At 34.5% G+C, this 27,630-nt stretch overlaps 2 protein-coding genes across 7 annotated transcripts in view; one reads left to right on the top strand and one right to left on the bottom strand.

Moving 5' to 3' along the window:
* Positions 1–27,630, top strand: part of Mod(mdg4) (Mod(mdg4)-heS00531) — a 540,681-nt gene that overhangs the window by 428,787 nt on the left and 84,264 nt on the right. The gene's annotated exons all lie outside the window — the stretch shown is intronic.
* The window catches only part of LOC110385951 (uncharacterized), a 42,773-nt gene continuing 17,008 nt past the window's right edge, over positions 1,866–27,630 (bottom strand). The window contains exons 2-7 of one of the 3 annotated variants that reach the window (XM_038011577.2): positions 26,210–26,395; positions 23,994–25,686; positions 22,733–23,398; positions 22,276–22,515; positions 21,544–21,657; positions 1,866–16,551 (exon numbers count right to left, since the gene is read on the bottom strand). In XM_038011577.2, the coding sequence (XP_037867505.1) occupies positions 16,313–16,551; positions 21,544–21,657; positions 22,276–22,515; positions 22,733–23,261 (1,122 nt within the window). In that variant the 5' untranslated portion in view covers positions 23,262–23,398; positions 23,994–25,686; positions 26,210–26,395 and the 3' untranslated portion in view covers positions 1,866–16,312. Of the gene's footprint in view, positions 16,552–21,543; positions 21,658–22,275; positions 22,516–22,732; positions 23,399–23,993; positions 25,687–26,209; positions 27,621–27,630 lie in introns of all 3 variants that reach the window. The other 2 variants (XM_062668967.1, XM_062668966.1) reach the window with 2 other exon arrangements.

The raw sequence follows: 27,630 nt of genomic DNA, 5'->3' as shown, positions 1-27,630 counted from the left end.
TATAATACTATAGTTCTCAGGCGTTGGTTTATTTGGGGTTCCTAAAGGCCATCCCAGTATGAATTCAGTTGCAATTCAAAACGCAATTATGTTTAAAATCAATTTAGGAAAGATTAAAAAAATATTTAAATGCGGCTGAGCCAGTTGTATCTGATACCTCATCGCTTATCTTAAACACGCCGACTAGAACGAGGAATTATAGTTGACATCACGAAAGCCTACGCAGTTATGGCCCTAGCCAAAATTTGTTGCAGGAGAACAACCGGTCATCGTTTGAAAACGCTCAATAATTTCGCTGTTGACGACTACGTATTAAAATTAAAAATAGCAGTTACCGTTATCCGATCTACCGGTCCATACGATGTTTAGTTATTTAACAAAGCCCATAGAAATAGTAATGTGAATGTTGCATTTAATTCCAAATGCGTATGGTTAATTTCATTGAATGAATCCAATTTTATTCCGCGTGCAGTAAAAAAAAACTTACTTCGAAATAAGACCTGATACAACGGCGACACCGTCACAAAAATCACAACATACCGTTTGTAAATCACTCATTCTTACACAACTAAGGAGTTTATAAATTAAATAAAATAAAACTCAAAGAAAAATATCTACAATATTTATTACAGTTGAATGAATATCAACAACGCAATTATTTAATTAAGTAAACAATTAGAATGCTCAAAAACTAGGGCCATTGAATTTTACTATGTTATTTTTTTAGGAAATTTACAGTTACAATTTTTAGCACAACAATACAAATATCAAATGGAAACAGTCAACTATGAAATCAATAAAATTCATACTATATCAATTTCAAAGGACAAACACGGCTGTAGGGAGTCTTGGGGACCCCGCACAGGTAGGTTTTTGCCACGTACCATCCGGCTATGGAATGAGCTCCCCTCCACGGTGTTTCCCGAGCGCTATGACATGTCCTTCTTCAAACGAGGCTTGTGGAGAGTATTAAGCGGTAGGCAGCGGCTTGACTCTGCCCCTGGCATTGCTCAAGTCCATGGGCGACGGTAACCACTCACCATCAGGTGGGCCTCATGCTCGTCTGCCTACAAGGGCAATAAAAAAAAATGGTACTACCACTCTTTGCTTATTACTGTATAGTTGAAACTTAGACCTTATGTTAGATTGTATGAGGCAGCATTCCCATTGTAATTTCTATGAGCTCCGACAACTACTTAACATTGGGTGGGCCGTTAACTCACTCGTCTGTGTAATAATAAAAGAACCCGAATATAGAATAATACACCATTTTACAAGTATTTTATTATTATATTTAAAGTGTTACACTACGCAATTGTTCATTTAAATTCATATGTAATTTTAAATACACATATACCATATGAACGCAATAAATAAATAAAACGACTACTTCCTTAAAAACTTTTGAAGTCGTCGTGGCCTAAAGGATAAGACGTCCGGTGCATTCGTATCGAGCGATGCACAGGTGATCGAATCCCGCAGGCGGGTACCAATTTTTCTAATGAAATACGTACTTAACAAATGTTCACGATTGACTTCCACGGTGAAGGAATAACATCGTGTAATAAAAATTAAACCCGCAAAATTATAATTTGCGTAATTACTGGTGGTAGGACCTCTTGTGAGTCCGCACGGGTAGGTACCACCGCCCCGCCTATTTCTGCCATGAAGCAGTAATGCGTTTCGGTTTGAAGGGTGGGACAGCCGCTGTGACAATACTGAGACCGTAGAACTATATCTCAAGGTGTGTGGCGTATTTACGTTGTAGATGTCTATGGACTTCCAGTAACCACTTAACACCAGGTGGGCTGTGAGCTCGTCTACACATCTAAGCAATAAAAAATAAATAAATAAAACTCAATTCATTTCCCAGTAATCGTAGCAATTTTTTATGAAGCGTAAATTATTATTAGAACAGCAAGCTAAAAACATACATCTTAAAGAAAGCACTATGTTATTGTAGAGATACATTATAGTGACGACATATTTTAAATTTTCAAATATTTTTTACATGCAAAACATTATCAATTTATTACTACATCATCAACAATGCTACTTATTTTTATAATGTTTACTAAACATCTATATTGACTACCTCCACATCTAGAAAATGCGTCGTAGTAATTTTCACATTTACATCTACCTAAAAGTTAAAACTGAGCATCATATTAAAATACTATTAATACTCATACTTAAAACATTGAATGGAAATTTGATAATCCTAAAACTTTATTGTATTTCGTTTTGGTAAACTGTCAATTAATATTCTAATCCTTCTTTATCAAAGTCAAATGGTTATAAGAAACGGGCGGACGTTTTCAGAGCGACACGACAGCGTAGGTCCCGTGCATTGGCTGACTTGTATATTCATGAGCAATCAGCCTATAGAAATGAAGCAAACCAACATTGATAGCACTACCTGATTGTTTTATTTGGAAGGAAGTAACACAGGAATATGAGTATAAGAAGGTACCGCCTTTGTACAAATACATTAAGACTTGTCTAAACGTAGGCAGAAACTGTGGAATCTAGTAACATCTTACAATCAGATGGGCTCTAACCATGTCTATCTATCTTAACGAACAAAATACCAAAAAAATCATTATTCTTATAATTTAGAGATAATTTTTTATCTTCAAGCTTATCAAATTTACGATTATATTATTAGTTAAATGATAAGCACAATTTATTGCTAAGGCGATTTAATAAAAATCCTGCTGATGGGAGGAGAGTAAAGCCCTTCAACTAAAATAGTGTCCGCCGCCGTAAAGTAGAGAAAGCCTTTTTCGGAAAGGCTGCTTATATAAAATTTATTATTTAGGCGTCTATTCGGGTTTAGTGTTCTGAATTTTCTCGGAGTCATTGAAAAAAAGGTCAGAAAGTCATTGGAAAAAGATAATAATATTCTTATACAATACTCCGTGCCCTGAGTCCGAAATCCACTAGGGCACTTGAAAAAAAACGCTAAAAACAATACTGCCTTACATCTAAAATACTTTATAACACTCCAAAACCGTTTCCTATGTAAGCCTATCAATTTTAAGACCTATCAAAGATTCTAATTTTTTGGCAAACATGGAATGATCTTTACATTAATGGTTTACGTCTAAAACAAATGGTTTTTTAATAACCATTAACCACTAACCTAAATAATAAATTGATACTTTTAGAATACTTTTGCGACATCACCGCTCTTTTACAATAAATGTATAATACAATCATTCTGTAAATTCAACTGCGGTTTGCACAAACTCGAGTCGACTGTAGACTTTCAAATAAAATTTCTTACAGCTAACATAACATTATTACTCAAAATTTTCTCTCGAAACTTCGATAGCTCTTTTATTAAAGCAACTCTGCGATCCTTAAGTCCATTTCGTATACCTAATTGTTTCGCGTCCTTATCTATCGAATCGGATAGCTGTCATGCGCGTACCTAATTTAAGTGAATTGACCGTCATTTTAAATTTAATTCTAACTTTAGATGTCAGTATTTAATGTATCCGCAGGAATCGAATCTGTTTCAAAATGCAAGAATTTGTTCTTGAATTATCGAACGAGTCAACAGTCAGAAATTACTGGTAAAGACATTAACTTTCCTATTAACTTTTTGATGAATATGATTGAAGAAACTTTAAGACGTTGAAATTTTACTAGAACATTCTTTTTTTTTTTGGAAAACTTCAATCGTGTTAGATAGTTTTGATTACTAAACAATAATTAGAGATTACATTGTGACTAGTACGAGTGGTACATACCTACAACACACTCCTATTTTGAAACGTAAATTTTGTTCCTTAAACGTAAAATTTTGTAGTCGTGACAATTCCATTATTTGATTTTTCAAAATCTGACAGTAGACAACATACGTTTTTTTTCAGTTTAGGTAATATTAAAATTTAAGTAATATAATATTAATAATCGACGGAATTCAAATACAGAGCATTTTTTACAAAAAAAAAAAACAGATTGATATAGCGTTGACGCTATACGAGACAAATACGAATATTTCTTGATGAAAATTTCACGTGCATTTTTTGCATTCGACAAACATCGCTATATTTTTAACGTTCGGTTGCATAAAGATCAGACCACTGAGTTTCTCGCCGGATCTTCTCGCCTACACGTCCGGTTAAGCTAGCATAACGAGATTACTAGAAATAAGGTACACACACACACACACACACACATACACACACATGACGTCATTCGTTCAATCGTACGGATGAAGTATTGGGCGTACTACAACCGCAAATAATGTCATGAAGTCCCTTGTAGTAAACGTTCTAAAATTTATACATCAATAAAATAAAACATTGTCTTAAAATAAAAATCGACTACAATTTACACAGTATATTTTAAAAAAAATTTACTTCATTTAAGTGAAACCCCAAATATTTAAAAACAATAAGCTAGTGCATTATCAAAACCGGCATTAACGGTCGAATCTTGTGTCCGTTCCGTTGTTTTGTTTTTAATTTCCAATTTTTATTAGTCACATTACGGTTTTGCGTATAGATAATGTCTACACTAAAACAACAATATACATGAAATTCAATTTTGTTCCGTATTTTACGTTTACAGTCAACTCGATCGAACGAGACGAGACTCGGTGTAAGCCGATATAGGTTAAGGGCGCTTTAAACAATAACACGATTATATTTTAATCTTGAAACGCTCGCAAAAACTGTACATTCCCAAGGAGACAATCATTTCACAACTAGTTCAAGCCCTTATATAGTAACCTTCAACCGCTTTCGTGTAACTCTTAAATGGATGGTTGTGATTGTCGTTCAAGATTGCTATTTGATCGTTGTTGTCCAATTTCAGTTGAAACGCTCGCAAAAACTGTACATTCCCAAGGAGACAATCATTCCGCAACTAATTCAAACCCTTACATAGTAACCTTCAACCGTTTTCATGTAATTCTTAGGTGGATGGTTGTGATTGTCGTTCAAGACTGCTATCTGACCGTAGCTGTCCAATTTTATTTTCGCTTTGCACAGTCTCCATTTTACCGAACAAACCCACAGTTGGGGACTCGCCTTCGAATAAGTGTAACCATCAACCAATATAAGATTTCTTCCCATGCGCGACTTCACGATATTGAAGGAGAAACCTGTCAAAAAACCATAGGAATATTTTAGAATCACAAAAACAAATATTTTTATAAATAACTATTGACTAGGCTAATTCAACATCGGATTCAATCCCTTAAAGTCTTAGTTTACCTTTTTACGGCTGATCAATTCTAGTTTTTGTTATTATTTTCCAAAAATAGACATTCCATAAGACAGTAACTATATTTATTTATAGGCGTACAAGGTAAATAGGATTTTTTATGCAAAGAAACATTCGTTTTTAATTAGTTTTATTAAGTACATAGATTAACTTAAAGGTACTTATATCTATTTAATATTATAACTAAATCGCATACATGATTACTGATAGTGAAATTTTCAAAAAAGCGTGTAGGTTTTATTTATGCAATTTAGAGGATTTTTTTATATCCTGACGTATTTGAATAATTAATTAGAAAAAAGGGATAAACATCACCCCACAACTTATTAAATAATGAAAAACATAAATTCTTAGTGAGCATTTAGATTATATGTATATTTAGTTTTAATGAAATCAAATTAAATAGTATCGAAAAGAAAAGACATCACATAGAGCAAACACATTAAAATTAGCCTAAAACGTTTTCATTACAACCTAAACTAACCTAAGATAATGTCATTTTGATTTATTTACTGCGTCGTTTGATGAACGTGCTCACGGCTTTTCTTGTTTTAAAAGGTTACCAGACCATATCCATCGCATCGGGAATGCTCATTGATAGCGATTCCGATTTGATAGTAGATTCTGCGAAGCACTGCTCTAGCTAGAGCTAGTGTTAGCAAATTCTCTCAAGTTGAGCCTGTGAGCTCACCTACTCATTATAGCGTAGGTGGAATAGCCCCCTAGGCTACAAGCGAACCGAGAGGGCTGGTGGTCGTGGCGCCAACGACCGCCAGTCCGGCGTACCGAGGGGGAGGGTGATGAGAGAGATGTGTTCCGCACTAAACACTTCACTTTCCCCCTTTGCCTTTTCATGAGTTCTGTCTCATGTGAGGTTTGGACGTTGGTTGTTGAGCGACAGGAGGTTTTAGTCGGTTCGACTCCGACATGCTCCGCCCACCGTCCCCAGTGGAGGGCGGTAGTCCGGCGATTTTCTCTTGACCAAAAAAAAAAAAAGGCTACCAGCGAATAGGTAGATAAAAAAGAAGAGAATGTGGTCACTCAACTTAAGACATCAATTCGGAATTTCCTTCATTATACTTCTCATTTAGAACACGCACACGAAAGACGAGTATTCTCTTTAAAATATAACGTCTTACATCATATAAGCTACTAATATAAATTTAGTCTAGTTAAAATTGAAATTAAAACATCATTTTTGTTATCTTAGGCTACCTGAACAAGGGGCGTTTGATGTAATCATCGGGTTCATACACTCTGGGTAAGTGGATATAATGGATGCTTGACATTTACTTTATTATTGAATTATAATATACCATTCGATTATTGATTGATAAGACCATTGGAACATAGGCAATATTGAATATGCCATATTTTTCTGACACTCTGAACCATCACTAAGCGAAAATCGCTTTAAATATTTTATCTAATTTCCGGTAAATGAATTGGACCCATAATCGGATAAGGCACCTCCTAAGATCTCCCATTCTCTACAGCCTAATAAACATTCCGTCTGCGGCTCTAACGTACTGTCTTTTCGGATGATTGTGATTATTCAAAAGGTATGTTATTCTATTTTTATCGTCGATCTTCAGTTTCGCCGTGCACTTGTAGTAGCTGCTCGAGATGCAACGCCACAGCTTCGCCTTGTTGTGTGTGAAGGCGTAGCCGTCGACTAATATCTGTTTCCCGCCTGTCTGAGACCGCACTATGTCGTAGGGAATCTCTGTAACGAAGGGAAACATTCATTAAGAACATATTCATAATAAGCCTTAGCTTCAGACGAAAGAGGTACAATGCTGAATGGTTAACTCTCCTAAAGCCGAAATATTTACCCGAAATTTACGAAGAATTTCAATGTAGCAATTCTTCTAGTTTTGTCGGTTACCTTGGTTCCCTTGCATAGCCAGCTCCAATAACTAATTATATTATATAATAAAAACTTTAAAATATACTGTAGAGATTCAAAGCACTTATAGTACATTATTTAACTAATTATCTGACTCATGGAGTCACTTAATAACGACAGTAGCACAACAAACCTAGTGATTTCCCAATTTCCCAGCTATAATTCTTTCAAAATTAATCCAATCCTTTTTTTTTTTAACCAGGAGAAACGCTAGAAATGCAATGAACTCGAGGATCCAGAGTGAAAATTGTTAATAGAAATATCAAATGATCGCAATTATTTTACAAAAACATGAGATATGTATGTATCAATGCTATTATTATCATAATAATAGATAGCAGACAAACCTGTTCATCACATGAATGTTTGCCTGATATGGGAATCGCACCCACGACCCTCGGCGCAATCCAGATTCACTAACTAACGGGCACCACCGAATTAGTCTTTTAAAAAAAAGGCTTGCTATTTATTTAAAGCGTGTTTTTTTGTTGTTCTAAATTACAAACTCATACAATAAATTACATACATACATTACAGACAGTGTAATGGTAATACAACTTCTTTTGCATTAATTTTAGAGTACATAATACATTAAGAATACACGACATGGCGATGAAATCACCAGTTAGGATCCTTATACCGACAAAACAACTGCCTTTCGTGCATGTGTTCTTTTTCTAGGTATATTATTTTCGTCCCGGTCTCGTCGAACTTCAGTCGAACATTGCATCGGAGGGCCGAACATACCCAGTTCCTCTTATAACGATTCGGGAACGTATAACCGTCGACCGCAATCAACATGTGGCCTCTTCGAGATACAACTGTTTTGTATTCAATAGACTCTAAATCAAAAACAAACAGAAAAACATTAATGTGAACTAAGTGTAAAGATCAAATTTGATATTGTACGATGACAAGTGAACGACTATCTCTTCTGAGCCTTTGCTCGCCCACCTGTCCTGCTGAAACTGGAAAGGCCTCCGGACAAACAGTAAACTTTCAATCACAAAAATAAAAAAAATACGACTCTTTCTTTGTTTAACTCAAAAGAAAAAAAAAACAGTAGTGTCTCCAACAACTAGATGTTATTCATCGTATGAATAACAAAGAAAAAACACCGGTAACTGGTGAAGCACGTAAAATACGGTCGACATTTTTTCCCTACCCAATCATTGGAAGCCTAAGGAACTATTGCAAGTTCGTGCCGACCGGTAGATGAGTCCACGGGCTCAACCTGATAGTATTGCTAACACTAGCCCTAGCAAAAGCAATGCTTCGCTGAATCTACTACCGGATCGGAATCCCGACCCACTGAGAAGATTCGGCGAGAAACTTAATGGGTAGCCTATCTTACTCCCTATGTAGGTAATCCTTCAGAGTCTAGGCAGGCAGTGGAGGCGTTGGAGGATGACTGTATTTCTCAATATCTCAATCTCTCTTCTGGGCTAGTTATCGCTCAAGACGTGTGTTAGTTACGGTTTCAACACAGATATAGTTACCGAGGAATCAAGCGTGAAAGACACATAAAGTATACACTGGTTAAGGTAAAATCAATATCACCAACGGATTTATCCTTCGTAGCCGTTGTATTCAAAACATTTTGGACCAAGAATATCTCGAGCAAAGTACTTACCTACATCTTGTTGTGAGCTTGTCTGAAGGTGAAGAAACAGAATACGCACACAAGAAAAAGGTGCAACGAAACACGTGAATATGCGAAACACGTGAAACTTAACACAAACAAAAGGAATCCGTCCGACGGGGGACACATCAAAGGAAAAATAAAATTGTTATTTTTATTTAATTCCGAGTATTTTCATATTTATCTACCTTCTTTGGATTTCCACAAATAATTCATGACCAAAATTAGCCAAATCGGTCAAGCCGTTGTCCAGTTTTAGCGACACTAACGAACAGCAATTCATTTTTATATATATAGATTATTTCTCCAGGAGTCTTGGTGAAAATATCTTGAGCAGTAATAGAGTAACTTTGAAAGCAAAGCAAAATTGGTGCCAACTTTTCAAAATGTCACTTTTACATCTACTAACAGGCATAGGTATTAGCATGAACTCCCTTCTTTGAAATTAACCCCACACTATGCCATATACTTTATATACGCAAAATGCTTTGAGACTGACAGCACTTACTTTGGACAGCATTTTAAAAATTAAAAAGAACATTATTTAGGAATCAATCTCGTGCTTATTTATTTCATTTCAATATTTTTAACATATCAATTCCACTAAAGCAAAAGCGTGTGAAAACACGGTCAATATGACAACTTTATTTAGTGATTTAGTATTAGTTCGTTCTGATTGTAACCGGTGATTTATTTTATACTCTACTTACAAATAAAACAAAATATATACCGATTGAATGGTAATTAATATCTCAGTAGCCTAAAAAAAATTATTGTATTTTGTTTCTTCATAAAATTAAACCTTTTAATTATCGAAACTAAAAAAATCTTAGCCTAAATTTCATAAGTCTCCTTTTGGCCTGTCCGCATAATTAAAAACATTGAAAATGAATAATACAACAAAATTATTGAAACTTATAAATATAATAAGTAATTTATCAAATTATAAAGATTAACAAAAGCCGAAACGTGCAATTATTCTAAAAACTTAAAATAACATGTCCGATGTAGCTAGAGGTGTATGTAGTATTACGGATCATGTGTGTCAAAAGTCAGACACGGTCAATGCGTTAATGCGTAATAATTAATAAAAAAATTAAAAATAAACTTAGCTTCAAATAGCGGTGAAAGCGATTAGCACGCCGGTAGCTGTTTAGAATAAACAAGTACCCAAAAGGGTAACAATTCAAAACCTTGTTCAAGAGATAATTTGGAAGATCAAAGACTTACCCGGTTACAAGGTAACCGGTTTTTGTCATTTTTTAATTAAGCCAAAAAGTTGTTTTTTTTTTATAATTTCGAATACCCTTAAAATGAGATAGTACATTTGTTTGAATATGTATGTTTTGGAAAAAAAGGTATTAATTTAATAAAAAAAAGTTAGCTAATTACTATGTATTCGTGCATTCACTTGATTTTCTTTCATAACTGTAGGTTTTTCAATGGAATCATTTCCCATTCTTGTCTGAATTTCACTGAACAACAGACTCGTTATGTTTTGGAACGTTAGATATTGTCGTGTGACTTATGCTATTAGGTACACAAATAAAAACGCATTGAACATAATACTAAGAGCGTTGTTGTAAGCTTCAGGCGAAGGAGGATGCCTTAGGACCTTCGTCTAAACCCTCATAAGCACTCCGTCTGCGGCTCTAAAATACTGCCTCTTGGAATGATTATGATGATTCAAAAGATACGTTATTTTGCCTTTATCGTCGATCTTCAGTTTCGCCGTGCACTTGTAGTAGCTGCTCGAGATGCAACGCCACAGCTTCGCCTTGTTGTGTGTGAAGGCGTAGCCGTCGACTAATATCTGTTTACCGCCCGTCTGAGACCGCACTATGTCGTAAGGAATCTCTGTAACGAAGAGAAACATTAATTAACAACATGTTCATTATAATCCTCAGCTTTAGCTCAAAGAGATACTATAAATAATAATAATAATAAACAATAAATAAATAAATATTTACTAACAATCACGCCACGTTAACTGGTCCCGTGGTAAGTTCGTAAAGAACTTGTGTTACAGGTACCAGATAACGGAAATAAATGTAAGATTTTTTATTATACACATACACATATTTAATATACAACCATAACCCTGGAAAAGACATTTTATATTTTTCATACAAATATCTTCCCCTGGCGGGATTCGAACCCGCGACCCCCTTTTGTAGTGACCATGTCACTTACCACTACACCAGACGGCCGTTAAATGCTGGATTTCTACCTTCCCCAAGGTCCCCCAACGGTAATTGATTAATGGTCAATGACCGTGCGGCCCGTAGTCGTTCAGTCCATCTTATGAGAGGCTTACTTGAACTAAAACTATGCATAATCAAAAACACGAACTATGCCATAGGGAATCTTCGTAGTAAATAAAAAAAACTTATAACATGGAAAACAATAGAACAATAGTCAAATTTAAAATCAATACATACCCGATCCTGTGGACCGAATGGTAAACAGTCGACGTCGCCCTAAGCACGTCATTACGGATCCTGCCGATCCATTGACGGTGACTTTAGGTACCTAAAGCACCGGTCGCCGTCCTCGCTGAATCCGTCGTTTGCCACAAAGGGCTAGACGAGTAAATTAACCCATAGACACAGCCCACTGAGTTTCTCGCCGGATCTTCTCAGTGGGTCGCGTTTCCGATCCGGTGGTAGATTCCGCCAAGCACTGCTATTGCTAGGGCCAGTGTTAGCAACACTCCCGGTTTGAGCACCGTGAGCTCACCTACACATCAAGGAGAAGCTGAAATAGCCTCTTAAAGCTATCAGCATCGGTAGGGTAAAAAATGAATAAGACTAAATGTGGTAGGTACATATAATGCAACAGAGTTGAAAGAATTTCATTTAGGGTCGAATATAACATCGATTTAATATTACGCAAACACTCACGATTTAATTTCAAGTTTATTAAATTCAATTACAGGTTTTAAACATTACAAGTATTCAAACAGAATGAGTCTTAAAATTTATTTAATTTATAACGTTTATGTAACAATGACCGGTCGAAAAATCGTTTTTTCTCGTCCATAAAATAGGGATGTCTTAATTCTCATAATCAAAGCTACTAGGTTTCCAACTTATAGGTAAGTGAATCATTGCTAAAAGTGCCACTTTTTAAACTGCTGTAGATTTTAGATAAAAATTTATTAAGCAAACATTTTCTAACAGTAGAATTGGGTTAACATCCCTAATATAACCTAGTTACATTTTTCAATTATTCAACTTATTCATAGCAAAAAATTAAGTTACAATTAAAAGCATCGTAGTTGAGTGATATACCAAGCTTATTATTTAAGTTTATATTTAGAGATAATCAAAACATGCAAATACAATTAGTATATATTCTCAAATCTTATAGTTATTCTAACACGTAAGCGACGCCCGGTGTACCTGAGTATATCTACTGTGAACCGGTCCTGGAACAGGTACCAATTCCACAAGCTTATATGAACCAACATCTATAAAGGGATAGCGTTATGCAATAAAAACCAAACCCAAAAAAATTATCGATTCGTGTCATTAGTAGTCGAACTATAAGCCCGTACTACGAAGTAGCTTATTATGCTTCGCAAATCATAATTCCTCGCTTGAAGGGCTACACCGAAAGAAATTGAAACACGAATTAATGTCTCGTCGCCGAGAGTTTGCCTACGCATCTATTCTAAGAAAAAAGTACATTAAATCTAATACTAATAATAGAGAGTAATTATATGTCAAAAAATCCTCAAGCAAGGACAACTCGAAAAAACTTTCTCCTCTAAACCCTCATGAGCATTCCGTCTGCGGCTCTAAAGTACTTCCTTTTGGGATGATTATGATTGTTCAAGAGATAAGTTATTCGGCCTTTATCGTCGATCTTCAGTTTCGCCGTGCACTTGTAGTAGCTGCTCGAGATGCAACGCCACAGCTTCGCCTTGTTGTGTGTGAAGGCGTAGCCGTCGACTAATATCTGTTTACCGCCCGTCTGAGACCGAACTATGTCGTAAGGAATCTCTGTAACGAAGATAAACATTCATTAATAACGTATTAAATGGAAAGAAGTTATCTAATACAATACGGCTATACAAGCTATATATAGTTGAATAAAGCGTAGAAACGCAAAAATATGGAACCTTATTAACTAATTATTGTTTTTACGAGACGTTGACATAAGTTAAGCTACGGTTTAATCTCTCGTTCGTCGTCCGTGATCACTAAAACTGTAAGGTATAGTATATATATGTAGTAAACGACGAAAATAATGTCAATAAAAAGCTAGAGTAAATAATAAATATTAGTTTTAATTAGGTGATTTAGATCTCATAAAAATAATTTTTCATAAATTCTGGGAATGACAGATTCGACAGGTTAATCCTTCAAGGAAAACCAATCTCTAAAAACAAAATTAGTTTCATCACATTGACTACAATTATTATTACTATTCTTTATTGGTAATAAATACTTGGTAAACTTAAGTTTTTTTTTTTAAACACATCAGTCATATACAGTATCTTAAGCATATAATCACACAGTCACACTTAATTGATTCCAGGCCTGGTATTCTTGTGGAGTGAGTGATACGACGAAACCGGTCTTCAAATCCCTAGATAAGTCTAAAGTCTCCTTAATGAATACGTATCAAACGCGTGTTTACGAACGACTTTCATAACGAAGAAATAAAATTATATAATTAATTGAATCCACAGAATCGCATTGTGACGAAGAGTATTGTGAAGCAGGAGAAAATATATTTCCTACGTTACAATAATTGTATATTATATCACATTTCAAATCCAAGTTAATAGGATTAAGCTATGGTCATTCTATTTTCTACATGTGTCATATAGATTACGGCTTTTATCTAGTTTTTAACTCGACAGTCGTTTTTTTGTATATAATTTTATATCTACCTCGTTCCCTAGATCCGTTAAATGTAGATTCATAAATCTTTATTAGTGTACTATCTATGCACTTTTGCAATTTGTTTATGGTTATTACTAAAATATTTACTACGATAAAATGATTCTACACATGTATGTCAAAGATTAAAAATTACAATTTTGAATAGACAATCAACTGCTTTGTTATAGACACAATGATAACCAAGTGCGTAAGTTTAATTTTGCTCCTTTTAGTTTTTTGCCCCTTCCAACACTACATGATGATCACGACCACTCTGTCAAGAGTAACACGACTAAGAAGAAGTTTAATTTTAAACGCGTATAAAAGTTCCATCATTGGTTCCTACGTACTGCCTAGGGGAATGATTGTGATCGTTCTGCAATGATATTATATTCCCGTGCAAATCGACTTTGAGCTTCGCTTTGCATTTCATGCTTTTTACCGAACAACGCCAATTGTTCCCTTGCGTTTGAGAAAACGTATGACCGCCTATTAATATCAGCTGCTTTCCGAATTGAGATATAACAATGTCGTAGCTTGGGTATTCTGGAATCAGAGAAACCAATTATTGCACGAATGAGAGAACTAAACGTGAGAAAATATGTGAAGTGTTTCTATGAGGCCGTCAGCGCAAAAGTGGCCTAAACTTACCATAGTTAGTTTGGAGATAATGAGGTTCGAATATACCTTTACAATACTTTGTAAGCAAAAAAATACGCGCTAAAATGATGTTTACAAAGTCAACTGTTGTCTATGGATTGAAACTAGGGATAGGCCGATTTTGCATCAAAATTTATTATGTTTTAAATAAATTGCAATACATAAGCATGAATATGAATTGTGGGTTAGGCCACTTTGGCGCTGACGACCTCAATTATATTTATGGTAAATAAATAAATAAGCAATATTTTGTGTTTGGCATAGATGGGCCATCGTGACCCTACGATCCACCTGTAGATAGCGGAGTCCGAATCCCGTCACCATACGAGTACGAACGTCCCGGTCCAAGAACGGACACGCAATTTTAAAGCTTTCCCTCTGTTTTAACTAAAATGAACATGAGTACCTTTGAAATGACATAGGTATAAACACAGATAAAACTTTATTCAGAACAAAAAAAAACTTAAATAGAGAATCCAATAATCTCAACAACGATAAATACGCTCGCCTTTTAATAAACATCCGATTCCGAGTCAGCATCATGCTGATTGTGCGCAGCAAATAACGCTTTCATTGAGTCAGGTGTTGAACTACCCACTTGACACCCCGGTTAGAGAGCGCGAGGTGCATGCGGAACTGTGAAAGATGTTAAAAGCCACCTTTTTTTCCTACCTATTCTAGTAACCTCGAGGGATTATTCCAGAATCGCCGAACTAGTAGGTGAGCTGACGGGGCTCAAACCTAACGAACACACGAACCTTACCAAGAGTCGTGCTTCGCAGAATCTCCTACCAGATCGGAACCGCGACCCACTGAGAAGATCCGGCGAGAAACTCAGTGGGCTGCGTCTGTGGGTTTTAATTTACTCGCCGAGCCCTTCGTCGCAAGCGACGGGTTCGACGAGAACGATGACCGGTGCTTGAGGTACCTAAAAGCACCGTTAGTGGATCGGGAGGATCCAAAATGACGTAGAGGCCATCCATTAAATGGCTCCCATTTACTCTTACCCAAGTGTCCGATGCTCGCACGATACAGAACCCGGGGGTGGTAGGGAGAGTCGCCCCGGCCAGCACTGAACAACCGATGCTGACTTTAGCCGAAACCGGAAATGCAACCGGCTTAAGGCACAATGCAAAACGTTCAAAATAAATTCTTAATTTAAATTCCTCATCCTTATTCTTATTAAAAAATATATATACATTTACATATCTATTGGAATTATCCAGTAAAAAAATTAACAAAAATACGAGATAGGCCACATATAGTCTTAGATTACAATTTACAGTACAAATTACAAATTAATACTTCAGTGTGTTTACTTTAGAATTCACGATACATCAGAGTTATAAATGAAAACCTTTATGTTTTTCGAATACTCGACGAATAATGTTATGTATTTATTTATATAAAGAATAACTTACCTATTTACATAAAGATCAACTTAATAATTACGTCTGAAAGTGAGGGCTTTCCATTAACTCTTAGAAACCTATATAAGACACCTCAATCTAACATCTTAGTTATAAAACTCTATTCCAACATAACGGGTTTGTTTTTAGAAAACGCTTGATAAAAGAGCCTACGGGCCTAAAAATACTATAGATCCGTTAACCATTTTAGTGTATTTCCTGGGCTTGTGAGTGTGGTTGTTGTTCAGCGAAGTTATTTCTCCGCTTTCGTTCATCCTGAGCGAAGCCTTGCAACTGTTTTTACGCACTGAACAATACCATATGAATTTCTCGCATTGCGAAAACGAATAACCGTCCACCAATATCAGGGTCTTGCCTCTTTGCGAAGTCGTCAAATCATATGGTATTTTCGGTGTCTCTGAAATCATCAAACAAAGCACCATTATATTCTCAATCAACCAACAATGATGTGGAATTGATGCGACTAAGAATTTTCAAACAATCACTCAAGGTTACCAAATAAAACGAGTTTCATGCAAGAATATCTTATATTTTTTCAATTGACTTTGAGAAATTCGCCCTTCGCGGTCACCACGTATTTCGGAGGACTGTGGTTATGTTGCTCGTAGGCTCTCACTATTTTACCGTTCGCATCCAGTTTAACGCTAGCTTTGCAATTAATGGCCTTTTTCGAACAATAAAACAGGCCACTACCGCGATTATTCATCGAGTACGTATAACCGTGGAACATTAGGAGCTGCTTCCCTCGGGAGGTCGGTAGCATTACGTAGTTGACTGCAAACAGAAGAAGAACGTTAGGTCAGGTTGAAGTCGCACTGGCCTAAAGGATAAGAAGCCCAGTGTACTCGTAAAGCCACAATGACTGGCCTTGGGCAGCCCGCATCCAGCAATTTTCCGCAATCTTTAGCAAGTTGTCCGTTCAGTTTTTTTTTGTACTCTAAGCTGATTGTCTTGAGAGACCATTTCAGCGTAACTTTGACTAGTAGGTGAGCTCGCGGGGCTCAAACCTGATGATCCAGTACCTTGTGAAAGGCTACCCACGCTGCGTTATGCGGTGCGCGTTCGCCACTCTACCTTAATTACAATTTATTATACGATATAACGAAGTGTATCCTACCGACTCTCTTATATGGATGCCAAACATGGACTTACAACATAAAAATAAAAACAAAATTAGCGACCTGTCAGAAAGCGATGGTAAGAAGTACATATATTGAAAATAAGAAAAGTAGTACAAAATATAAGAAGCGAACAACATTAGAAAAAAAAACAAAATTGATAGATGCTCTCAGGTATGCTCTAACATAAAAGTGGCGTGGGGCAGGACATCTTGAGAGATACAATAACATAAATTTTATATTTGTTAATTTTATTGATAAGGTGTTTTATTTTGGTAATACGAGTAAAATGGGCCTTAAAGAAATAAAAACGATATAAATATTTTCCATTAGCAAAATTCTAAAATCAAAATTCAAAATATTATTCGACACCGACGATAATTTATTTTGATCCTTATTATTAATACATCACTACTGGCGTGTGATATTGTACGTTAAATAATTACATTTAAGCTACATTTTACAAAGGACCAAGAAATAATGGCTATGTACTGACCATTACCATACCATTACCAGTACCATTTACAAATACTTTATACAAATTAAAGATATTTCACATATGATATTTAGGCGGAATTTGGATTAACAATAATTGTATCGTTCGATTTCCTTAACAACTAAATGATAAGTTTGATTTTTTTTTCTCACACCATAGTGCACAGCGCACTAGGGACGGAAAACTAATTGCAAATATTTGGCACAGTAATATACAATAGAAAAGTTGGCAAATATACTTTTACTTACTACATATTAATTTAATAATATTTATTATACTCTTCAGCATGTTCGACTACTGTTGAAGAGTATACATTATTTTAAAGATGACAAAGTGTGAATGTAATGAATTTTTTGTATGTATGTATTTATGACTTTTATAGTTTAATGAATATCACAATATTACTATATTGATTATTATATAAAATAAAATTAATTTTGCTCATAAGAAGCAGATGCCGGGGAAAATAATAGGTTTTACTTATCTCTGAAATTGCGGTTTTAAATACTGGCCATTTGAAAGGTATGAAGAAATGGCCCGGCCATAAATTCTAAATTCAATATTAGTTAAAAGATATCAAATTATATATTAAGTCAATTGCAACACATACTCCTTACAAAACTAATGACGTGCACGGAGTGAACACTACAAACAAACGCACGCCTCGTTGTTATTGATTTGAACGCTTCCACCATGGAAATATTGATCTACAGACCAAGCCCGTGATCGCCCGAAAACTAAACTCAACAGTGATGCATTAAAGGCGATAGTGGAAACTGACAATACTCAATCTACCGCTGAGTAAGTAGAAGCTTTGAACATTGGCAACAAAACAAGACTGGTCCTATTTCTTAAGTTTGGACAACTTTTTGGCAGTGAATAAATTGAATACTTAGAAGCAGTACAAAATGTCTTTGAAGAAATTGTTGGCTCTCGTACACCTGACCTCATCAAGAAGGTCACTGAAAAATTAACCATGTTACATATTTTGATAGATAGAAATAAAAATTCTTTAATTTTCTGTATACTAAACGGCAACTTCCTAGATAAAAACCTAATATTAATTCGACCGTAACTGAGAGCTTTTCCTTTTTATGTCAATTTAAATATCGGCACATTAAGAACTATCCGAAATTTCACTGTGGTGCTTTTTTGCGTATTTTAAAGTTAGTATTTCGAATAGGTTAGCGCATAGATTGTGTATCTTTAGGAGAGCGCGCTGTTTAACGACTTCACTAAAATGGCAAACACTCCCATTTTAACTGAACAAAAACTTGCAGTACAAAGCTTTGTGAATTGGAAGCTAATTAATAAAGAACCGCTTTTCACACAATACGCTTTACGTACATTTGAAAACGTACTTAATTAAATATCTTATACCTTTAAACGAGCAATTCTTGTATATATATAATCTGGATCTCGGAAACGGCTCCAACGATTTTCATAAAATTTAGTATACAGGGGATTTCGGGGGCGATAAATCGATCTAGCCACGATTTATTTTCAGAAAATGTTGTTTTATTCGTAGTTTCAATAATCAACTCTCCCCGACATCTATTGGCGAATAATAATACTATTTTTCTTAATTGAGGGCAACTAGCCGCTTTAAAGACACAACAAGAGGGCGTTATCAAAAAAAAAACCGTCACCGTCTAGTATTAATAACATTAATGCACATCAAAGGGTGAAAGGCTATTTATTTGGTTTAAGCGACATTTATCTTTTTAATTAAATGAGCGTTTTTTTTGGTATTAGCATCACCAGTTCGATGTTTTTAATTGAACTTCAATTAAGTTTACTCCATTCTAATAGCTGAAGATTTTTTAGTGTTATGATATTTTTTCTAAATTTTAATCTTTAAATGGCTTTCCTGTAAAGTTGCAAAAATGTTGCTTAAACCAAATACCCTTTACCCCTCGTCATAATTATTTTACATGCTATAATTTTAGGGTTACATTCATTATAAATTATTTCCAGATACAACATTATATCTACTGTAAAGTTTCTCATATAAGACAATTTTACAATATTTTAAAATACATTTTAGTCTTTTAATTGTGAAGCGTATGAACAACACGGTGGTAAGTACTATTGGCACTTGAACATAGAAATACTGACATGAAATCACTTATTAGCTTAATGAATAGTATCGATAAATCTATTGTATCTACTGTTCTATATCTATCAAATATAATGACCCTTGATATAATAACCCTTGAAGCACAACATCATAGTTAGAAACTACAAAAATATGAAGCCCTTAAACTATATTTTAATTTATCGCAAATTTTATTTGGCAAAAGGTGCATACCTCTTTATATTGCCACGCTCCGTGGTGATGGTAATTTTTATGCAGTCCTGTCCTGAATGATCATTTGCTAGAAGAATCCTAATGATCCAATTGATCAGCAACTCACAGATTAACTTCTATTATTGAAACTAAATCTTAGTTTTTATTATTGCACAACGAATCCATAAAATTAACTTCTTATTAAAACAGTTTAAGGACGTAATATAATATTTATACGAAAAAACATTTATTTAACGTTGTATACCGCGTATAATTGGTATAAATATTGGAAGTAAAAAAACTACTAGGCAATAAATTTACAAAATGTATATATGTACATAAGTATGCAATAGTTGACACACTAAGCGTATTTGGGAATCACAAACCTTAACACTTATAACTTTAATACTAGGGTATTTGTGTTACGTGACGTTAATTTTAAATACAAGGCAAGAGGATTCCAGCTTTGGGAACTTTCGAACAGTCTATACACTATACAACATGTAGCTTTTAGAAAAATTGAAAACATCGCGGTTTGATAATTCAATCCAAAATCGAACATCATTGCTGTATATAGGCAGATAAATCCTTCATTCTCCAGGTTATCAGAAACCAAGGAGTTTGAATTCTTAACTGTAATGTGCCACATTTTATGCCTCCAAGCGTGATGGCAGTACCTATCAATCAACCTTTTCACGTGTTTCACGTGTCGGAATTGCACATAAATTTAATACCTAATTACTGTGTATATAAATAGCAAAATAGTAACAAAGAACATTTCACGAATGAAACATTAAACTAAAGTTACTGTTGCCTCCATAAAATAAGAACTTGTATAAATTAAACTTAATAATTTTATAAGAATAGCTTTCCAGCTCTAAAATGACATTTGAAATACAGATAAAAAAAATTCAAATGACTAGAATTTGAGAAAAATACAAACAAATCTTCGAAACCTAGGGCAGTATTTAATACTTTTACATTCATTGATTCAAGAAACGTTTATGACAGAGCAAGACACAAGCGTAAGGGTTCACGAAAAATATCACATTGATTTATTTTCGAGATCAGTCCTGTTCCCTACCCATTTTTAATGTAAAGGCCACTGCCGTCTGAATTCCAAGAACACCAATTCAAAGCACCACCACATTGGCTACCGATTCTTTCTCATCATTATACCAGTCGCTGGAATGATTAGGCCTACTATATCACAGCATCACACTTTACCAAACCCTATAACGTTTTTGTTAAAAATACTTTGGACTAACCTCAAAAACATTTAATTTTATTACGAAATATTAGGTAAAAAAATAATAATAAATAATCTACTTGGTATTGGGTATTTACGGGAGCTCATAATTATCACAACTTGATTTGGCCTACCTTGAACTGGCTCACCCCTTAAACTGGAGCACAAGAAATGTTTCACGGCAGAAAAAGGCAGACCGGTGGTACCTACCTACCCGTACGGGTTCACAATACGTCCTACTACATAGTACAAAAGTTTTTACATTGGGAAATTTTCACTGAAATTACTACAATTTATAAAAAAGTACAAAAAGATGGTTCTCACGAATGTACTAAATAACTACTACGTCAGAACTAAATTCAAAATCCACTACTACTACTACACTACTCCAAGTTCCCTTCTCTAGCGCAATATATAAAAAACGTTCAGCAAAAAAGAAACAAATACAGCTCGTATTTGTTCCTGTTAATAAATGTTACAAATCAATACCACGTAAGCTGATAAAGTTTTGCGCCAAAATTAGGGTAGTATATTCACTAATATACTAGTATAATTTACTATCCGGTAATCTAATTCGAATAGAAGTCGATCATCTGTAAAGGATGTTTCTCACGTAAATGTCCAATCAGAAGCGGTCTATTCGTTGCGCACACAATAACTTGTCCGCACAACTTGCATTTATAACATCCTTCGTCGAATATTTCAAAATTCCTTATTATGTTTGGATCTGTAATGATAGAGGCCATATTAATATACGTATTACTTATTAAAAAAGTTTGGTTATTAAATTGGCCCCTATTAAAAGCCTAATAATTCTGACTTTAAAAATTTCAATATATTTTTTTTATTGCTTAGATGGGCGAACGAGCTCACAGCAATATGATTTTAGCGCTCACGTTAGTCAAATAATGTTCCAACAGAGATTTTTTTTATTGCTTAGATGTGTGGGCACACAGCTCACCTGGTGTTAAGTGGTTACTGGAGCCCATAGACATCTACAAAGTAAGTGCGTCACCCACCTTGAGATATAAGTTCTAAGATCTCAGTATAGTTACAACGGCTGCCCTACCCTTCAGACCGAAACGCATTACTGCTTCACGGCAGAAATAGGCGGGGCGGTGGTACCTAGTAATTTGTCAAGTTACACTGTAATAGGTTATTTCCAAATGAAACACGGTCAAAATGAAAATTTATAGCAATTCAATATTTGCCAATGTTTGTTGATGACAAATCTGTGAATTATTGTCTAATGAAACCGATGTATTAAATACTAAGAACTTTGGAAATTATAAATAACTTTACAATCACTTATCTTTTTTAGTCTCTTAACAAGAATAACAGTTACCTGTTTCCGCGAATGCATAAAGTAGTGGAGTCATAACTTTGCATGGATCATTGAAAGGAGCATACTTCATGATCAGATCATATTCCAAGCTATGTTGCAAGATCAGATGCCGTTTCAAATTTGAAACGCATTTGGGAGCTATTGATATTTCGATGAAGCAAAACGAACATTTATATATCCTGCTATCGAGAGTGACATCAAAAAAGTTCCAAATGCATGTTTTTCTATTAGGTTTTTTCCCTGTCAAAAAAAAACGATAATATTGAAATTTTAAGTGAAATGAATTTTTAATATTAAATTATGAACAACCATGTGCACGTTTTTTAACTTTGCTTTTAATTCGGTCCGGTGTTAAGAAATAACATGCCTAAATTCTATCTTCTTCACAGACGTCCACTACTTGTCATAGGCCTACCCAAGCCTAAATTATTTACACTAAAATTGTATACATACTTACGATTAACATCAACTTTTGTGCATAGCATTTTAATTTTTTCGACCGTTTCTTTTGTAATACACGGATTAGATTTCTCTGTTGTTTCAGATGAATCTAGGATAAGATCTTTAGAGGTTTTGTACACTTCACTATTTGTTTTTGTAGGATCATCTCCAGAGTCATTACATGACACTTCATTTGTTGTCTCCAGAATTGCTTTAAAGTCATCATTAGCAAAATTACCAATGAATGTTTCAGTTACCTTAGAAACATCTTCAGTTAAACCATAATCGATATCGATTTTTAAATTTTCAAAATTGTTATTTTCAAAATCAATATCATAAACGTCCATATTATTAAGAGTTATGTCATTGTCAAGACGAATGTCTTCGTTGATTATATTATTTCCAACTTGAAGTACGTTTTCATTAGCGATTGGTAAGTTATTAACTGCTAATAAAGAATCGTTACATTCGATAGATCCACAATTTTTTTCGGTATTTATTTCTGGTTCCGAGTAAATATCGTTATAATAAATTTCAGGGTGCATGTCGATGATGTGTTTTTTTAAATCAGTCAGCTTTAATTTCTTCTCACATAAAGAACAATTATACAATCGATTTCCTACTTTCCGAGCGAACTGTTTTTGCCACTCTGGATGTTTTCTACCGTCGAATCGATGTTGTACTAAAATTTAAATGGTTGGTATTTAACGTCCGATATCGGTTTTGTGAAACTGCTCCCAGTTCCGCTAGATATGGTTAAACTAGGGTAATTTTGAAGGTAATAAATACATTTTAATAATGTAATTATTTTGCTTTGGCTAACCAGTAAAATCAATAGCGTCACAGTTATACGGTAAGCGCAACATGTTGTAAAAGCAGATAGCGAGGCATGACAGAAGGATTGGCGCTTGGAATTAACTCGTCGAGTTGACTAGGATAGGGGTGCCCGAATGCTGAGATCCAAGTGTTTTGTCGTTTCGGGTTTCCACCGTATACCGGTTTGAAGACTCTACACGAGTCTAGTACAAATGAACATGAGTGACGGATGAACGCACTTCTAGACCCACGCTGATTCTGATCGAATGACGTATGCCGTGCTTACTACGTACGAGTAGGGGGTGCCATGCATGTATACTTCGAATAGATTGCCGACCGAAAGGCCCCCGTATCGATTCGGTGTTTAGTAGCAGGGAAACATAGCTCCATAACTTATTTTACTATATCAAACTGCTGTCTAATCACTACTACAATTGTATACAAATAGAAAAAGTAGCTACCTTGATATGTCAAATAACTAATACTATTCTGTTTTTTAATATTTTTCTTCCAAAACTCATAGCTTTTAGGATGACTAGACCTCAAATGTCTAAGAATATTTCCCTTTATTTTGCCACTACAAATTTTGCAAGTAGCTTTGTCATCTTCCGACAGATCAAAGAACTTCCATAATAAGCTTCTGTTTTTGGGCAGATCATTTTTGGTGAAGTCTTGTTTATCGTCTGCAAAAACTGCGGCAAAGAAATTTTGTGTTATTCTATTATTCTTATCGTATTATTCTACATAATCTAAAGCAATCAATCTACATGAGAGAACCACCATATAGTTATTTTTAAGTAAGCAATTTAATAATGTCCAAAAATGACTACAAGACATTGTATATGAAACAAGGCCAAAAAAAAAAAAGATACATTTTAAAATTGTATATCGTGTTACAGTTACACGCGCCCACGACAACATTACGTACTTCTCGAATTTGCCTTTTGTCCAAGCTATTCTTGAAGTTAATTAGCGGTATATTAAACCTTTTGGTGCTGAGCAGAGAGTGCTAAAGTATTTTAAAAAAAAGTACCTTATAAGGGTGTACAGAATATTAATTATTTTCCTCAAATGTAGATGGATTTTCGTAATTATTTATGTTACGTGTAAGTGACATATCAAACTACTCAAATGAAACATAGTTAATATAAAAACTGTGTTTATTTAATTAAAAAGAGGCAATAAGCGATTCTATTAAAAATCATTGGCAAAAATGTTTCCCCACACAAACGCCATGGACTCCCTTTTTACAGCACACACAAACTAGCGAAGATCGGGTAACTCCTTTTACTTCTTTATTACTACACACAACACAACGACAAAGCTTTGTTTGGAACCGGAACGTGTCTCTAGGAAAACTTCAACTTAAAAAAAATACAAAAATCAATGCTAAACTCACAGTAAAACAGTGTTTAATGGTTATTTACAAATGTGATTAACTTATTAAAAACTTTATACATGCACGCGCTAAGACAGGTCCATATGTACAGCTCAATGATACTTATAATCAAACGATACCTATCGACGGTTTGCGCTCTAAGGGTTAAACAACTAACCCAATTAACATGCGATGCGCACAGACATGATTGTTTTCCTAACGTTGACTGACATCCATTCACGCTGGTATGAGATCGACAGCGTAAGTCTCAAGTTTATAAAATTGTAACATCAAAATTTATTAAAACAGTAATTGGTATTAATTAGCCTTTTTATTTACCAAAAAAAAACATTTTTTTACACCATATTCTAAGCATCTTTTTTAAAGTATACCTAAACTGAACTATACAACCACAATTTTCTTTTAAAGCTAATCTAATCTATTATTTACATTAATTTCTTTTTGAACCTCTCCTTTTATAGCACTTAATAATTCATCACTGTTCATTGAAATAGCATCATCATCATCATCATCATCATCAATATATTCCACAACATATTCTACCACGTCCTCAATCTTAGATTGTTCGCTGAAAATTTTCATTTCTTCCTCATATATTATCGGGTGTTTGCGTTTGAAATGCCTCTTCATATTACCATAGAGCCCACTGGGCATTCTCAAAATAGCTGAACATATTTTGCATTCGTATTTTCCGTCGCCGATTTTTTTCACATAGTCTTGTATCCAGCCGCGTCTGCCCGAACTTTGTGGTTTAACTAACAAACAAATAAATGATCTAAGAAAAACGTCAATGAAATTCAGGACCTACTCTTAAAAAGAAATGTAATGACTTTTATCTAACTGGATCTAAACGTTTTTGACAACGAAACATTATTTTCAGGATACTCCTACCGAGTACCGAAACTGGGTACGTACCTCCGTGTGTTTAATTATTCTGGTCGTCATAAAAGCTATTATTTGAAGTGTCTCCACAGACAACCACGGTTAACTGCCTCTTACCAATTTACCTCAACTGTTTATAGCATATATTATTATACGTCATATTATTATTCTGTTTAATTACAAGAGTTTACTTTTGTACTGTTTCATATATTAAGAGGAAAGGCGGTTTGAGAGATACTGAGATTTAAAAAAAAAAGAATTTTAAATTCTGCTACTGTCTCTCGTACCAAAAGAAGAACAAAATAAGCCACCATAGTTCGGCCTGATAACTCTCACACAAATATCGAATTTGTCGAATATATTCCCGCAACAAATGAGCAGGATAATAGTACTTACCCTTACGATTTACCTTACTGGTCTCCTGCCATTGCTTAAACGCCTTCACATGTTTGATTTTCAAATGCCTAGCTTGGTTGGATTTCATTACCGCGCCACAAAGCTTACAACGGCTAAAATTTCCTTTCAAGACGCTGTAATAGTTCCATATTGAACTTCTTCTTCTTGATCCGTTCGTATCTACACCTGTTTAAATACAAAGATAAAAATGCAGTTTGCATTAATTTTTAATGTAGTACTAACATTCTTGAACACCTTCTGTAATTAACATTATGATTGTAAAGTGTTATTTGAAAAACGCACGTATGTCTAAAATTTATTTACGTCAGGCTATTTACAATTGTATTACCTCAAACATCTGTTGAGTACCTTAAATTGGTATCAACATTAACTGTGTTTCCTGTTACTTGTTATTGAGACAACATATCCAGAACCATTTTACCTGCTAGATCACGAATTGTGTTATTAAGTGTTATCTGTGGTAGCCATTTTCTAATGATAATTATGAGAATCTCAACAAAATTAAATACACATCCTAAATTGGGTTTAATCACATAATAAGATTTGAAATATTTCAAAATTTTAAGAAATTTCTTCAAATATTGGTGAACAGAAACTGAAAAATATGCACAACCGTCATAAATTGTAAATTTAAAGTAATACAATAGATTTTGAATCCTTATTTAAATTTGTTCTCTATCTGCTTCACTTACAAGCACACATTGCTTCCTGAACATTTCTGAAATAAATAAACTTTTCGTGTGGCTTATCATTCGCATTTTATATAGAGAAATATCCTTCCAGGCAAGAAAATGAACATGTCCCCCTATTTATGACATAAAATGTAACTTCTTTTACATTTACTCTAACAATTTATTTGAATATTTATTATTAACACAGTATACGTTAAATGTTGAACAATAACGTTAATTAATTTAGTTAAACTACAATTTATCAACTTATTCAAAATAAAAATATACCATAATCTATAAAAAAATATTACTCAAGAATTTACGCACATCCCTTTAAAATATCTACACTTTAATTCTAACCACTTCTTTCATTACTAATCAATTCTCCAGCTAAATCGGAGCGTTCGCTTGCTTTTCTTTGACTTCTCCTCTAATAGCGCTTAATATTTCATCACTGTCAATGGACGTGGCATCATCATCAACATACTCAACAACGTACTCTACCACATCAGTAGCCGTAGATTGTTCACCGTTAACTTTCATTTCTTCTTCATATATCAACGGATGTTTCATTTTCAAATGTCTCTTCATATTAGCGTAGATTCCATGAGGCATTCTCAAAATGGTCGAGCATATTTTGCATTCGTATTTTCCTTCGCTGATTTTTTTCAGGTAATCTTTTATCCAGCCACGTCTAGCTGATTGATGCGATGGTACAACTAATAAAGA

Source organism: Bombyx mori, chromosome 6 (genome assembly GCF_030269925.1).
Source record: "Bombyx mori chromosome 6, ASM3026992v2".
NCBI lineage: Eukaryota > Metazoa > Arthropoda > Insecta > Lepidoptera > Bombycidae > Bombyx > Bombyx mori.
The sequence above is the reverse complement of the archived record's forward strand: the minus strand, read 5'-3'. Positions and strand labels throughout refer to the sequence as shown.